The sequence below is a fragment of the Giraffa tippelskirchi genome, chromosome 11 (genome assembly GCF_054371585.1).
Source record: "Giraffa tippelskirchi isolate mGirTip1 chromosome 11, T2T-mGirTip1v1.2.pri, whole genome shotgun sequence".
NCBI classification, from domain to species: domain Eukaryota; kingdom Metazoa; phylum Chordata; class Mammalia; order Artiodactyla; family Giraffidae; genus Giraffa; species Giraffa tippelskirchi.
Window position 1 is genome coordinate 125,402,368 of NC_137285.1, and position 16,066 is coordinate 125,418,433.

Sequence of the window (16,066 nt, forward strand, 5' to 3'; positions counted from 1 at the left end):
GGGCTAGGGCAGATGGGAGCACAGAAGTTGTGGCAGCATAAGAGAGGTGCCCCTAACTCAGCCAGGAAGGGCGGTCAGGGAAGGCTTCCTGAAGGGCCCGATGGCTGAGATGAGTCTTCAGGAATATGCAGACCAGGCAGGCAAAGGGGCAAGGCTGGGAAAGAGAGAGGGAGTGAGGAGCATGGGAGGAAGAAGGGGGCTGAGCCGAGGCACACCGGGAAGCGGTCAGGACTCCTAGGGTCAGCCTCAGCCAGGAGGAGGTGTGATACCCCTTCACTGGGCAGGATGAAGCCCAGAGACCCTGCTTCCCTAGTGAACCCAGAGCCAGGAAACCATGACCCAAGTTGGAGTCATAGTCAGATCCCTACTGGGATCCCACTTGGAAAAGAAGCCCCTCTACGCCCATACTCCACACAGATCAGGTCCCCAGTCCCCCAAGAAAGCTGCTGCCAGAGTCTGGAGCTGAGGTGACAATCTGGGACTCCCTCCCCTCATCACCCTCTCGATGTTACTAAACACGGGTCCTCCTCTTGACATCTCCTGCCTTCCGAGTTGGCCACCCCGCTGACTGCCCCTCATTTGCCACTTGGTTATGTCGGTTTCTTCTCAGATCACCTCTCCTCTCTCCTCTCTTACCTCTGCCTCCTGGAATCCCAGTCTCAGAGGCTATTAGTAGTTTCTTAAAATCATGGACATTTAGCATTGGGGCACATATTAGAACCTCTGAACCGCAGCACAGGAGGAGTCTCAGAGTACATATGCTTCAATTCCTGTGGCCATTCCCAGCCCCGGGTGGTAATCCCAGGGTCACCCTGCAGGGCCTCCCAGCCCCAGCTCACTCACCTTCACTTACATGGGGTGCATCCACTCCCTCAGGCTTTGGCCAGCCCCTGAGAGAACAGAGCCCGCGTGTGCCATCAACAGGTCAAGCACGCCTGTTTTCCTGCAACTCTTTTCCACGTTCCCTTCCTTCTCCTGCCAAGCACAGCTACTCAAGACTGAGAAGTCTGTGGCCACCCCAGCCCTCCTCGGGGATCCATGGAGGATGTCTTCCGTGAGCACCTTGGTGTCTCAACAGCTCTGGTGGCTGGAGTCTGCCCTTCTCATTCCAGGGACCTCCTCTGGCTGTGTCAGGAGTGCGTCAAGGGCCAGTGGGCAGGTGGGAGGCTGGCACAAGGGCAGACGCGAGGCCACTCACCCACACAGCGGGGACAGCATTGCTGCGGCTCAGTCACGGGCTGGGGGCAGTGGACGGGTGGACAGTGGAGGCGGTAACAGCTCACGTGGGCACTCTGAAGGGGACACAGGGGTCGGTCAGTCCTGCTTCCAAAGAGCCGTTGCCTCCCACTGTCCTCACCTCAAACCCCCTCCCGACTAAGGGGCGCTGCACTCCTTTTGAGCCTGCAATGGGATAAGTGATAAATTCCAGTCTCCCTCCCACCTGCTCACTTGTGTGGCTCACTCATCCGTGTCCCTTCCCACCACGGAGGAGCGCACCACGTGCCTGTATTTGCACAGATCTTGTGTCCCTTAGTGGTGAGGGACTAAGGAGAGAAATACAAGTGAAAGACTGGGTTATTTTGACATTGACTTTTTTTTAAGATTTTTTTTTATGTGGACCATTTAAAAAGTCTTTATTTAATTTGTTACAACATTGTTCCTGTTTTATGTTTTGGGTTTTGACCCTGAGGCATGTAGGATCTTAGCTCCCTGACCAGGGAGTGAACCCACACCCCCTACATTGCAAGGCGAAGTCTTAATCACTGGACTGCTGGAGAAGTCCTTCAACATTGATCTTGACTGTGCTGTCTTAACTCCAAGGCTTTGTTCTTTTACCTCTGGATCTGAGCCTTGTGGCTAATGGAGGACTGTGACACATGAAGGCAGGTGACAGGAAGTGGAGAAGACTCAGGGCTCTGTGATCTGCTGCCTAAGTCTCTGAGAGGTGTGGGTGATCCCACACACAGCCTTGGGACTGGAACCAGAGGAAGGGCCTGAAGTTCTTAGGCTTTTGCAAATACAGCAAAGGAGAGAGAAGAAAGGCAGAGAAACATTCACAGAAAAATGAGCACACATGGAAGAGCTGGAGGAAGAGGCCATCCCTGGAGGTTTTCCCAGGCAGTTTGTTAGCCTGTCTCGGGTGGCCCACACCTTCCTCTCCCTTCTGCTCTAAGAGGTGTTGCCCTGTGTTGTAACAACCCAGTACATCTGTCTCTTCTATTTAGTGGAACAAGGACCAAGCCTCATTCTGTTCATCTCTGAATTGTCAGCACGGGGCCTTGCTCCAAGCGAGTGCCTGCTGAAGTCTGAATGAGTGAATGAATGAGAAACAGCAAGGGAGGGAGATGGCCTCTCGGTCAACTGGAGTCAGCTTTGTTTAAACTTCGAAGTTGCCGAGTGAGATTCCAGACCCCTGGCCCACCTGAGAGCCCCCAAAACACTTCTACCAAAGCAGCTTCCTGCCTCATGGAGAACCCTGAACCAGGCCCTAGTCCTTCTGGGGTCATTGCTTCCTAAGATGGCCAGAGGTGACCACAAGAATTAATCAGTGCTAAAGGGCATCCTAGAGTCCACAGAATCTGTCTGAGCTCTAAAAGTGGCCTTCTTGAGGCCTGGGGCCCAGGGGTGCTGGATAAACATCCAGAGCGTGAATGGAGCCCCTCAGATGAGAAAGTAGGATAGAATGCAAGGAACTTTGGTGTCTGAAGAGTTAGAATCTGTCTCTTGATTCTGGCCTTGAAGGTGTCAAGGAATGGAGATGATGAGTGAGATGCAGCAGGAAGTAAGGTGGAAACAGGCTAGGGCGCAAAAGGTGGGGGGGCAAGGCGGGAGGCCTTGCAGTCAAAGGGTACCTCTCAGGAAAGTCATAACCACCCTTTATTGAATGGCTACTAGGTAGGGGCATTATGTTATATAGAAATGTATTATCTCACTGCATTCTCTCGATAACCCTAGTGGTAGGTATTATTATTATTCACGATTTCAAAATGAGAAAAGAGCCTCTGAGAGGTTGCCTAAGACACACAGCAGGTGAGCACTGTGTAGGTCTGTGCACTTTCCGTGATGCAGAAAATGCCTCAGGTGGATGGAGCAGGGCCTTATTCATTCACTCAATATTTACTGCATGACAACTGGGTGCCATGTCCTCTTCTGCACTAGGGACAGTAAGCAAGAGACAAGAATTCTGCTCTCACAGAGCTTCCATCCTAGCAGAGAAGGAGACAGACTATAAAAAATACACAAGTAGGAACCAGATCATGTCAGATGTTAAATTTATAACAGGAATAAAACAGGGTAATGTGATTGCGTTAACAAGGTTAGACTATTTTAGAAACGGCTGCAGAGAAAGCCTCATAAGGAGGTAACTTTATGTCGTGCACTGCGAGATGAGAAGGAACCATTCCTGGGAAGATCTGGGGGAAGAACATTCCGAATGGAGGAGCAAGTTGGAATGAGTTTGCAGCATTGCAGGTAGAAGATGAGGTTGGAGAACAAGGCAGAAGTCAGATGGTTCAGATGGTGTAGATCCCACAGCAGGCAATTTGAATTTTACTTTAGGTGCAATGACAAGCTATTGAAGGGTTTTAAGAGCTTCTGAATGACATGATTAGTTTTATGTTCAGAAAAGATCCTTTGAGCTGCCATGCAGTGGACAGATTAGAAAAGGGTACAGGAAGAGGATTTCCCTGGCAGTCCAATAGTTCAGATTTTGCCTTTAATGTTGGGGTGTGAGTTCGATCCATAACTGGGGGTGAGGGGGGAGCTGAGATCGCACATGCCTCACAGCCAAAAAATCAAAAAACCTAAAACAGAAGCAATATTGTAACAAATTTGATAAAGACCTTAAAAATGGTCAACACCAAAAAATATTTTAAAAAGAGAAAGGGGTACAGGGAGACTCTGGGATGCTCACACAGCAGCCCAGGTGAGAGAGGAAAGTGGCTTAGATTAGGGGGAGTGATGATGATGGAAAGAAGGAAGGAATTCAGAGTGTATTTTGGGGATGTCAGCTACATCCCCTTGGGGTGAGGAAACTGTGTATGTGTGAACTCCAGAGAGGGAGAAATGAATTAGCTCCACTGATCACAAAACTTGGACTTGGTCAACTGGACCGCATGATATGTCTGGAATTTTCTGTTATGGTTTCCTTCTTGTTTTTTGGCTATATTTCACAAAGTTCTTTTTGAAAAGGCTGATTGGCCTCAGATGTGCTAAGAACCAAGGGAAGGCAGGGATGGGGGTTGTGCTCCCACTGGCATCAGGTTTGACCAGGGGCCAACATGGTAGAAGCAGTGGGGAGTCAGAGGAAAAGACCCAGGAGGAGTGAGACCCCAGTGGTCAGAGTCAGGAGAGGGGCTGGCCCACACCCCTCCACCTTCTGGTGTTTCCTCAGAAGGTCTTCTCTGCTCCCACTCTGAGGACTGTTTTAACAAGGGAGGCTCTCACAGCCTTGGCTGTGCAGGGAAAGAGGGGTCCAAGGGGCTGGCTCTAGCTGGGACTAGGTACCCCCCTCCCCAGCACCAGCACCTGGACAGACAGAGCTCTGGACTTCACACCAATGAGGCTGGTCCCCGGCAGCTGAGCCAGGGCCAAGAGGATTCAAGCCTTCTCAATCACTCGCTCCTTCCCCATCCTCCAGCTCCATACCCGGCCTGGGTTTCGTTTACCCCACCTAGTTGATTGTACAAGGTCCTGTGGAGGGTGCTGGGTTGGGGTGGGCTGGGAGGACAGAGGTTTACAAAAAAATCTGGTCTCTCAGGGTGCTCAGGGCTGGTGCACTGGGATGACCCTGAGGGATGGGATGGGGAGGGAGGTGGGAGAGGGGTTCAGGATGGGGAACACATGTACACCCATGGCTGATTCTCGTCAATGTATGGCAAAAACCACTATAATATCGTAAAGTAATTAGCCTCCAATTGAAATAAATAAATAAAAAAAATCTGGTCTCTGCCCTAGTTGATACAGCCTTTGGCAAGACCCCGACCTGGGCAAGAGTGAGTACCCAGGAAGACCTGCTCCCAGGGCTCCATGGAGGAGGGCCAGTAACTGACAGATAGACAACCATTGTACTTGGTTGACAGTGATCAGGAGAAAGGGACAGAGAAACTTATGTGGCCTCCCAGAGAAGAAAATACTTTCAGGTGAGGGATCAAGTAAAGCTATTGGTGAAGGTGGCATTTGAGCAAAGTTGCAAAGAATAAACATTTAGACCAGTGGCATTGGGAAATACATTCTCAGGCTGGGCGGCAAGAAAGGCCGCTGGAGGAGAAAGCAGGAGGAAAGGAAGGATTAGGGAGTCAGATCAGGAAGGCTCTGCCTTCTGCTGCATAGGTACGGGAGGCTTGTGGCAGCAGGAAGAAGGCTGGGTGAGAGAGGGGAGGTCTGTGTCCTCATCCCAGCCCAGCCACTGATCCACTGCGCAATTTATCTCTGGGAGGCCCACAGTAGGCATCTATGCCCATGCCTGAGATATTCAGTCGTGAAGTGGTGTGGCCCCAAGTCCCTCAGTTGCTGCTGATAGACCACAATTCTATGGGGGCCTGGTTCCAGAGTACCCCCCACCCCAAAGTCAGGCTGTCCTCTTTCCCTCCAGGGTGCCCTCCCCGGAGATCTCCCAGACATGCCTGTCACAGGAGGCCAGAGGGACCTACCTCAGAGCAAGTGCAGCGGAGGCAGTACATCAGACCCTGAGGCTCCAGGTAAGGGTGCCAGCTCTCGCCGGGGGAGTATCTCTTCCCATGGAAAAGGCAGAACATGTCTGGGCCTGGCAAACCAACCAGTGCTTTGTGAGTCCCAGGAGGCTCCAGCCCGGAGTCCCTGCTTCATCCCTCCTTCTTTCTGGCTCTAGGAAGGATGTCATCTGGACACTTGAGCAAAAGAGAATCCACAGGACATGCTCTCCTAGTCAGGGGGCCAGAATGACTGAGTTTCAATATCAACTTGACTGGCTGTGTGACTCTGGGCATGTCACTGGCCCTCTTGGAACTTTGACACTTCTCTCAGAGTGGTTAGGGGATCAAGCAGTGAACATGTTTTTACAGATTTAAATTGTGGTAGAAATGTTAGGTATTATAATTAGATGAAAAATCTGAGGCCCAGAGAGGCCAAACTATACCTCTTAGGACACACAGTAAGTCAGTCATCAGGCAAGGATGACACCCGGAGCCTCTCGTCTCTCTGTGCAGCGTTCCTTCTGCTCTCAGAGTCACTCTTGCTTCTGTTTCCTTTGTCCCATTTGGCTTATTTATTTACTACATCTCTGCACCATCCTCTCTCTTGCCCCCTGCTGCTCACTGGCCTACACACACACACACACACACACACACACACACACACACACACACACACTCTCTGGGCCATGTGATATATCTTTCGAATAAAGCTACTAAAAGCAGCTTTCCTGCTTTCACACTATGCTGTGTTCCTGTACCTCAGTGAGCTCTGATCATAAGTGCTTGAATCAGGAAAACCAACTGCTGCCTAGTGAAAGGTTGTTACAAAACTGACTTTTAAAATATCCTTAAAAATGGTCAATGGTACTGTGACTGCACATCAATTGATTATTTTTGTAATGATTTACAAATGATATTTACAAATGATTTACAACTGATACAAACAACTGATATGTTGTCAGTATGTAGATGAATGCTTTTAAGAATGATTGAAATAGTTTATTTCCTTAAGTGGGTTAGGTATCTCTCCTGCAAACCTGATTTCTTGAGACCTCCACCCCTCTGTCCTTCCATAGCCAGTCAGTTGCCCAGTCTTTTGAGCTCTGTCTGGAAAACTCGCGTCCTCACCCCTCACCAGCTCTGCATCCAGCCCCAGGTCAGGGCTCCATGTCGGGGGTTGAGGCCTCCTTGCCCTGCCCCTCTGCCTCTGGCCCTATCGCTTGCCAACCCTCCTGTACCTTGTGATTTTTACAACAGAGAAGGGATGCTATCATTCTACAAAAAACTCTCCATTACGTAAAGAATAATCTAAGCTCTTTTAGGGGGGAATCTAGAAGGTCCAGCACAAGCTAAGTGTCCGTAAAGACATACTAAACTAAATGAGATTGAAATTTGGAGAAAGGAACCAATGTTTATCGATGATATTCTATTTATATAATTACTTATCTTATTAGCATCAATGTTTTGACAATTAAATTGGATAGTGCTTGGAAAACGCTCACTTAGCCCAGTTCCTGACACATAGTTAAATACTATAATTATGACAATTATGGTAACAATGACCGTTCTGGATAGACATTATCATCTGTTCCAGATTCAAGAGGATAAGGCAGTTTTGCAGGGTCATTGGGATCGTTACTTACAATTATTAATTGTAAGAAAATTAGATGAGAAAACTGAGGAGCTGCAAAGACCAAGTTGACTTGCCTGAGGCCACCCAGCTATCAATTTGAACCCAGGACCCCATGCTCCCAAGCAGATTTCCCTTCGGTCCACCTCACCTGCTATGGTTTTTCGCTCAAACTCAGAGCCTAGAGGTTTCTTGTCCCCACTGGCCACCATCCTCCTTTCCCAATTTTTTTTTTTTGGTCCCCTATTAATCTAGAATCTAGAGGTTGCTCTCCATGCCTTCATCCTGCACACTTTCTAGAGTCTCACGCTTTCTGAATCATTCTCTTAGACACTTAAACTCTGCAGAATCTCAGAGCATGGAAAGCAGTACAGTAGCAGGAGCAGCTCACCCTTGAGATAGGAATTCCCTCTCCACGTTGAGGGTGGGCTGGAATGGAGGACACGAGTTAAGGGCCATTCTTAACCTTTAGAAAGTTGCCTTTGTGAGAAGCTGAGACCAGCCTCCTCGGCTCCCTGTACTGCTCTGTTGTGCCTCTTTGTTTCCCAGAACAAAGATTTGAGGCCATGGCCCCGATGCCGTCAGGGTCTGTGCTTCAGTGGCCACTGGGGACCATGGTTTGGTTTGCTCCCCACCTTCTCCCCAGCCCCACAAAGTAGAGGGAGGATCAGACAGCAGATCCCATTCCTAGCAAGGCCCCGGCTGGCCCGTATCAAATGAGCTGTGTTTATCTCTCAGCCTCCGCTGGCAGAGAGGGCAGGACACAGGCCCAGCTGGGGAGCTTGTCAGAGCCAGCTCAACTCTCCAAGGATTGAATAATGTCTTTCTTCCTCAGTCCCCTCCCCCGACCAGGAAAGGGCGCAATTGCAACACTGCTGCAGCCTTAGGACTTAGCCTTGCTGTTGAAGAAATCCTGTTCCACCTTCCCTGGGACGGCCCTTCAGCCTGGCCCCTGTGCCAGCTGGTACCCCCACTCCCTCCCCTTGCCTGCTCAGAGCGTGAAGACAGAGAGAATGTATCAGCCCATGCCCAGGTCAGGAGGCCCCTTCCCCCCACTGATGAACCTGGCAGCAGCTAAGAATATGGGGGGCCTGGCAAACTGTCCCTCAACCCCAGGAGCCACAATCCCCACCCCACCAAGCCCTCCAAGGTGAGAAGCACAAGGAAGGGTGGCATTGCCTGGAGCTCCCTCTTCTTCTAGGGAGGTGAGTGCCCAAGGCCACGCCAAAACCAGGCAGGAGGAGGAACTGGCAAGACTGCAGGCTGCCTCCGTCATGCAGCTCTGGCACTTGCCCCATCCTTGCAGTTGGCTGGTAAAAGGCTCTAGCTCCTTATGCCACGAATTCACTGTGTGATGTTGAGGAAGACTCTTGCTTCCCTTCTCTGGGCCTCACTTTCCCATCTTCAAAATAAGGAGTGGGCATGAACGCTGATCTTCACAGGTTTTCTGTACAGATAGCTTATGAATCCATGGTGTCAACATTCTAAGACTCTAAGGTTCTAAGTTTCTAAGACTTAAGATTTGAGAATTCCCAAGCTGCTGAGAGCCTATGTATCATGAGACAACAAAGCTTCTAGAACTGCATGATGTTGTGATTCTAAGATTTGATCATTTCAAGCTTCCATGATTCAGGATGTGTTGATGGTTCTATACACCTAGGCTCGCAGGGGCTCCAAACGCGGCAGGGTGAGGCCCAGGCAGCCAGTGCCGCCGATCCTGAGAAACACAGAGAAGGAGCAAAGTCTGTTTCTCATACCCCCTCCCTTCTCATTCCCTTTCTGTGGTCCTCTGTGGTCTTCCCACTCCGGCCCTGGCACCCCGTCACCACATCTCAGACCACTCATCATCTCTTTCTCCAACTTGGGGACCGATGGCCCCTTCTCTCAGAGGACTTTAGGAGTTAATGCCCCCAGCACTGATGTCTAACCCAGGAAGAAGATGTTAGTGGAGGAAGTTTTTGTTTGAGGAGGATGACTGGGGCTGTTCTAGGCTTTAGAGAGACAGAGAAGAACAGGGACAGGTCTCATACTCCTCACCCAGTATGTGTATAGTCCCCAAACTCTGATTTCAGGGTCAGATCGGCTGGGGTTCCAATTGAATTTGGCTTTTATTTGCAACCTGCACTTAGACAAGCTATTTAAACACTCCGGGCCCCAGTTTCCATATTTGTCAAATGGTCGAGTAATAATCTTGACCTTTTGGGGGTTATTGCAGAAGTAAGTCAAATAACATAGATAATATGACTAATGCCTGCCACAGAGTAGATGCTCAGCCAAATGGTAGGCTAAAAACAAAGAGAGAAAAAGCAGACCTTGTCGCTGATCCCAAATTTCCCTAATAATTTCTGTTTCTCATAGTATTCTTTTAACTCCCAGAATCCTGTGGGCAGCCCCCAGGTACCCAAAACATCATGGTACCTGCCACTAAGGTCAAACATTCTAGATCTCAAGATTGGAGGCAGAGAGACCACAGGAAGCTGTTACAGTCATCTCTTCTGAGACCATGCTGGTCTGGAGCAAAGCAGAAGTAGTGCTGGGGGACAGAAATACAGATTTGAGGACTACCTACTAGGTACAGTGGGTAGGCTTTCAGACAGACTAATATGGGTGGAGAGGGTGAAGGGGCAGTCAAGGATGGGACTGAGGTTTCAGGCCTGAATAACTAAGTGAACGTGGGGTTCTTAGCACACAGGCAGCAAATGTTATCATTAATTTTGATGTTTTATTATCATTAGTAATAGTAACATTGGTTCCTGCATTCAGGTACCGAGCATTTTGTATATCAAGTTATACATGCCCATGGACCTGGTACATGCCTAAATAAGACACAGTGCCCACCCTCAAGGAGCTTACAGCCTAATAAAGAAGACAGATAGATATAATACATACGGTCAGACAAATGCTATGACAGTGGAAGCATGGGATCTTTGGGGAAGTCCTCCCTGAGCAGATGCCTGAACCGGATCTTGAGGGAGTTGGCAAGGTGGAGTCGGGCAGAGTAGAAGTTGCATGCAAAGGCACAGGGGTGGGAGTGACTGTGGTCCATGTAGTCCCCTGATGGTGACTGGGGTGTGCTGGGTGCTAGTTCCCCTCCCCGAAGGAAACACCCACTTGGCTAGGGCAAAGCCGAATCTCTTTACCTAGCCTGATGATTGAACTTCTTTGACCTAGTCTGAATTCTAGGTAGCTACGTTTATCAGACAGACTCTGGTATCTGTCACAGTGTTATCATGTCACCCCAGCCTATGACGAGCAGGCTCCCACCTGCTTTTCCAGCAGAACTCTCTGTGGCGGCCCTTTTTTAAGCCTCACGTCCTCCTGCTAAATTTCTCACTCTTCCCATCCCCACCCAGCCCCCACTCTCACTCCTTCATGCTTCTGTACCTTTACCCATGCTGTTTCTTCACCTGGAATGTGATTCTCCATCTCCAATGCTGGACCAGCTCCTCATCCTCCAAAGCCTGTTTAGATGCCATCCTGTGAAGCCGTCCCAAACTCCCAGGCCACTTGCCAGTCCTTCCTGGAGGTCCTACAGGCTGAGTTCAGCCCTCTGCCACAATTTGCATCATACTAGGTTAGAAGTACTTTTTGAATGGACTTCTCTTTCTTACTAAACTATGAGTTTCTTGAGAGCAAGGGCCAATGGTATTCATTTCTGTATCCCCAGTGTTCTGTGCAGAGCCTACACAGAGTCCGCACTTAGTAAATGAATGCGGGATGAAAGAATGGAGTTAAGAGAAGTTCTGGAAGAGGAGGTGATTGCTGGTCCTTCATCTTGGAAACCTCCTGCTTCAACAAAAAGAGACCTTCATCGTGTGACAGAAGAGCCAAATTTCTTTGGGCACTTTACCTTGCCACCTAACAGAAATTGGCCCTGGACCTCCCCTTTCCAGTTCACATCATCTGAACTCCTAAACTATTCACCAAACATTATGTACAAAAAAGCCAGGAGCCCAGGAAGGTATGAAGCTGAGTGATTTCATGATCTTCACAAGCTGTCCCATCCAAGGTCATCCCACAGTCTGCCTTGAGACCCTCATGGTCTCTTTAAGATCTCTTAAGGGGTAGTCAGGAGTGGGTAGGGTTGCTGGGAATTCTTCCAAGAGGAGGCAGAAAAGACAACAAGAATATTCTGGGCTGCAGAACGGTCAGGATGAGACCAAGAGAAGGACACCAGGTGGACCTGCGGCTGGAACTGTGGCTGGCCTGACCCCAGCCTGCAAGAACTCAGGAAACCTGAGCGAGCCAGCCTGCATGGGGATGTGAGAACGTTTATATCTCTTCCCTCATGCCCACTCTGCTGTACTTTATTTATTTATAGTTCCCTTTCATACCAACAAACTTGCTCCTCTCTGAGACATAAGCTCTGTGCTGGGTACTGGCACTCAGTGAGGGAGGCCTCCTAAAGGAATCAGAAGTAAAAACCTCGGCTCCTCAGTGGATGAGCTGTGCAGTCTAAGGAAAGGACCCTGGCTTCCCTGCACCTGAATTCTTATCTGGCACATGACAGATGTTCAGGAGCATAGCAGGACCTCAAAGGAGAGAGTCAGCAAACCAGGAAAGACAGCTCAGTTGTCTGGCAAGGGTCAGTGGGTGGAGAAGAAACTATTTACATTGTCTTCTTCCATGGACATGTATTAATACATTTATAGATTCAAAAAATCTTAGAAGAAGAAGGGAATGGCAGCCCACTCCAGTATTCTTGACTGGAGAGTTCCATGGACAGAGGAGCCTGGCAGGCTACAGTCCATGGGGTCACAAAGAGTCGGACACAACTGAGTGACTAACACACAAAACCTTAGAAAGTTAGGGATTGAGAGATTATGTCCAATCCCCTATTTTACAAATGTGAACACAGTCCCAGAGAGAGCCTGAGCCTGGTCTAAGATAATTGATTTTTGCCAGTGTGAACTCCAATGCCAGTCTTCAGATCCAGGTAGGTAGGGGCTTCTTATAGGAATGAATGCCCATCCTCTAAGGGACAGGATCAGAAGAAATGGCTTTAAATTGCAAACAGAAGGATTTAGCTGAGATAAAGGAAGAATTCTGACTATAAGTATGGGTAACAGAGTATGAAACAGGCTTCTCTGGGATGAGATCCTGCCCAGAGGCAGAGGGACGCCTGCAATGATCTCTGCATTGCACCTCCCAGCAGCACTTCTCACATGCCAGTCCTCTTCTTTGGGAGTCCAAGGGATTCAAGGTCTCTCTCCCAGTGCCTGGTGCCATGGCCGGTGGCTGGGGGAACTTGAGAGGCCAGCCCTGGAACAGGTGCAACAGCTGGAGCAACTGCACAGCTGCTGCCCAGCTCCGCTCAACAGCCTGCAAGCGAGTGAGTGAGACAGAGACCTCTACTGGTGGGAGAGAGGAGATGCAGAACCTCTAGACAGGCAGAGAGGGCTCTGACGGGAGCCAGATGTCAGCCCTCTGTACTCACTGTCTCAGGCCCTCTAGGCCCTTTCTGTTGGCGTCTGAGAATCAAACACCAACAGTGGATTTCTGTCTATCCACTGCTCCCTGGAGGGCAAGGGTACCAGGCTGAAGACCCACACTCCCCCAACTCCCTTTTCCAAAGGCCAGAGTGGACCCTGAACCAAGGCAATAATAGCATCTTTGGGTCTTAGAATTATGGGATGTTAAAGCTGGAAAGGTCCTCAATGGTTATCTATTTGACTCCCACCCTCTCGCTCTACAGCTGGGAAAACTCAGGGGCGAGAAAGGCAACCTGCTGTGGGTCACAATTGGAACTGGAGGCAGAGCCAGGACTGGAGCCCTGACCTTCTGATTCCATCTGTACCATGTCATAGCATAGAAGCTTCTTTCCTGCCTGCACCCTGCCTCTGGGGCCTGGGGTTTTGTCACTTGGGACCAAAAACTTTGACTTCCATGGTATACAGAAACCTTGGAGGTAGAAGAGCTGGTGGCTTTACCTGATAACCAACTCTCTCCTGAAGTCAGGATTGGATGGAAGCAGAGATGAAAAAACAGAAGCAGCTGTCCACCTTAAATTAAAGCGGGGGGAAGGTTAGGAGAGGGGGTACAATTAGTAAAGGAAGAGCACAAAGAAGAGGAGCTGACATAGGAGAAAGAGCACTGGAGAGGGAGTCAAGGTACTGGGCAAGTTCTCATTCCACAGACAGAGGTGGGGATGGGTGCCCAAAGTGACTGACATCATATGCACGTGTGGCTCAGCCTGGGACTGTACTGGTCAGTGACCAGATCAGGGGGCTCTAGGTGGGAATGGAAATGGGGCTTGATCCATAGTAGTGTCTGAGGATTAGAGCTCAGTCTGTGGCTGGAGTTGAGACTCAGTTTGGGCTGGGATCAAGGCTCAGTCTGTGGCTGGAAATAGAGCCAAGGATAGAATAACATTTGCTTGAATACCCTGGCACTTTAAAGTAAGGAGCAAGCTGCCATACATGTTCACAGGCCCTACACATTCTGCAGGACTGGGCCATCTCAGGAATCAGACACCACAGGGTTTGAGAATTTCTATGTGTGGGTACCACTTCTGAAAGCACCTAAGATGTCACCAGGAGATTTCTTACCTACAATAGGGCCCAGATCTTACTAACTAAACTTACTAAACTAAGACGAGGGCCTTCACAGGAGATCTTCAAGCAAGACCTTAGCAAATGACTATAGGATTCTTTCTGGATTCACAGGTTGTTAGCATTACACAGAATGAGGCTCAAAGTAGGAAATGATTTGTCCTAATTCACACAACCAGTAAGTGATAAATCAGGGACTAGCGTCCAGGTCTCTGTTCTTTTCTTTAATAAATTTGCTGTGTGAACTTGGGGAAGTCACTCACCCTTTCTGGGCTTCAGTTTAACTGTAAGGATTGGTACATTGAGGGGTAGAAACAGGTGACTTTCAAAAGTTCTTTCAGCTTTGAAATCGCGGAATCTTACACCCCTTTGACTATCTCCACCTCACCTTAACTCAACAATTCTGCTCCAAGGTTTTTCTTGCATGTCGGTAGCTAGGCTCCAATCTAGGGGAGATAGAACACTGGCAGCACCTAGTGAGAAATATGGCCTGAAGAGTGGAAGCACAGAGGAGGGAAGATCAGAGTGGATCAGATGGCAGGGAGAGTTTGCTGGAAGAGGTGTGACCTAAGCTAGGCTATAGAGGGCTGACAGGCTCTGGGAGACAAGGAGGAGAGCTGTGGGTAGGATGTGAGCAATCTACATAAAGATGATTCTAGGCCATCTTTTTAAGATGCATCCAGGGCAATGAAATCTGGGGGGTTAAGAGCCATGTGCCAAGTGGAAGGGAGGCAGGCATTAAGGGTATCCTGTGCTAATTCTCTTTTAAGAAGCAATGAGAAGGTGTTGGGAGGAAACCTCCAGGCCTCAAGGAGGAGGAGGAGACATTGATAGAGCAGTAGGCATTGTGCTGGGCACTTAACACATTCATCTCCTCTAATCCTCCCAAGAAGCCTTCAGGTGAGTGTGTGTCTTAGATGCAGAAAGTGAGGCTCAGAGAGGTTGTCACTTATGAAAAGCCACACAGCTACTAAGGGGCAGAGCCAGGACTTGAACTAACACTGGGCTCTTTTCAGGACTTGTTACTAAGGACTTCTGTGAATCTCATGCTGGTGGCCACCCAGAGACAAACAGACACGCAGCCTGCCCTGATGATCAGAGACAGGAATGAAACAATATCCAGTACTGCTGGCTCCAGAAAGTCATGTGCAAAAGAAGGCAGAGATGGAGGAGCTGAGCTATGGAGAAGAACGTGCTCTAGGCTCGGAAAATGGGGTTTCATCCCAGGCTGTGCCCTGTGTAACCTGGGGCGGACCATTGCCCGTGCTGGGCCTTGGTTTCTTTACTGGGTATGTCTGCATTTGAACTAAGATGCTTCCTTTTTTTAAAGAGAATCTTTGGTTTTGTTCTTCACCCTCCCAGCTTTCCAAGAGACAGCCAGAAGATGGGTAGGAGGTCCACCACCAGCCTATTGTGGAAAGAGTGAGGAAACTGAGGTTCAGAGAGTTGATATCAACCGACTGAGGTTACACTGTGTATCAGTGGAAAAGCATGAATTAGGGAACGTGTTTTTCGAGAACCTACCATGGACCAGCTAGTCACTGGTGCTGGTTGCTTTCCATGTTTTCTTCCATTTAATCCTCAGAACAGTCCTGGGATTTTCACTCCCATTTTCTTGATTAGAAAACTGAGGCTCAGAGACGTATCTGCCTCCTACCAGCTGGTAGTCAGCAGATCTGGGATAATGAAGACCCTGGTCTATCTCCCTGTGCCCTGCTGCCTCCCAATGTCACAGCTCAAAATCAGAGTTCCTTCCAGATACTGTGGGACCAGGGGGAAAAGCTTCAGATTGGGAATTGAAGAGTTCTGGCTTTGGATGGCTCACTAGCTCTGTCAATGTGAGCAACTTTCCTCTCCCAGTCTAAGTTTTCTCATCTGTAAAATGCAAATGATAATACCCACCTCATGGGAGTGTTGTAAGCCTTAAAAGATAAAAGCAATGGGAAAGTTGTCCTAGTTAACTCTTCTTTCTTTCCACTGGCTCTCTTTAAATGCAATAGCCTCTTCATCTTCATCACACCCTTGCCGCCAAACATGCCAGACTCTCTGCTAGGAATAAACATCCCCCTCTCCTCCAGAAAAAGCACCGTGCTCTGCCCTCTCTCCCACAGCTCTCACTTCCCTCACCCTCGGTCCGTGGCCGCAGCCCCCTTGGCTCTGAGTCTTGCAGAGTTCCCCCCAGTCTGGTCAGCCCGAACTGGTCCGCAGAGAAG

General features: G+C 49.3%; 1 protein-coding gene and 1 long non-coding RNA gene across 9 annotated transcripts in view; one reads left to right on the forward strand and one right to left on the reverse strand.

The window, feature by feature from the left end:
- The window catches only part of CHRDL2 (chordin like 2), a 34,305-nt gene that overhangs the window by 17,143 nt on the left and 1,096 nt on the right, over positions 1–16,066 (reverse strand). For 4 of the 8 annotated variants that reach the window (XM_081539623.1, XM_081539627.1, XM_081539626.1 and 1 more), the window contains exons 2-3: positions 5,652–5,764; positions 1,199–1,292 (exon numbers count right to left, since the gene is read on the reverse strand). In XM_081539623.1, the coding sequence (XP_081395749.1) occupies positions 1,199–1,292; positions 5,652–5,764 (207 nt within the window). Of the gene's footprint in view, positions 1–1,198; positions 1,293–5,651; positions 5,765–7,693; positions 7,732–8,481; positions 8,812–16,066 lie in introns of those variants that run through there. The other 4 variants (XM_081539625.1, XM_081539621.1, XM_081539620.1 and 1 more) reach the window with 4 other exon arrangements.
- On the forward strand, positions 8,910–15,802 carry LOC145525811 (uncharacterized). The gene is made up of 5 exons (XR_014068425.1): positions 8,910–8,989; positions 9,679–9,874; positions 10,656–10,876; positions 10,970–11,263; positions 14,870–15,802. It is a non-coding gene; the product is annotated as an uncharacterized LOC145525811 (long non-coding RNA).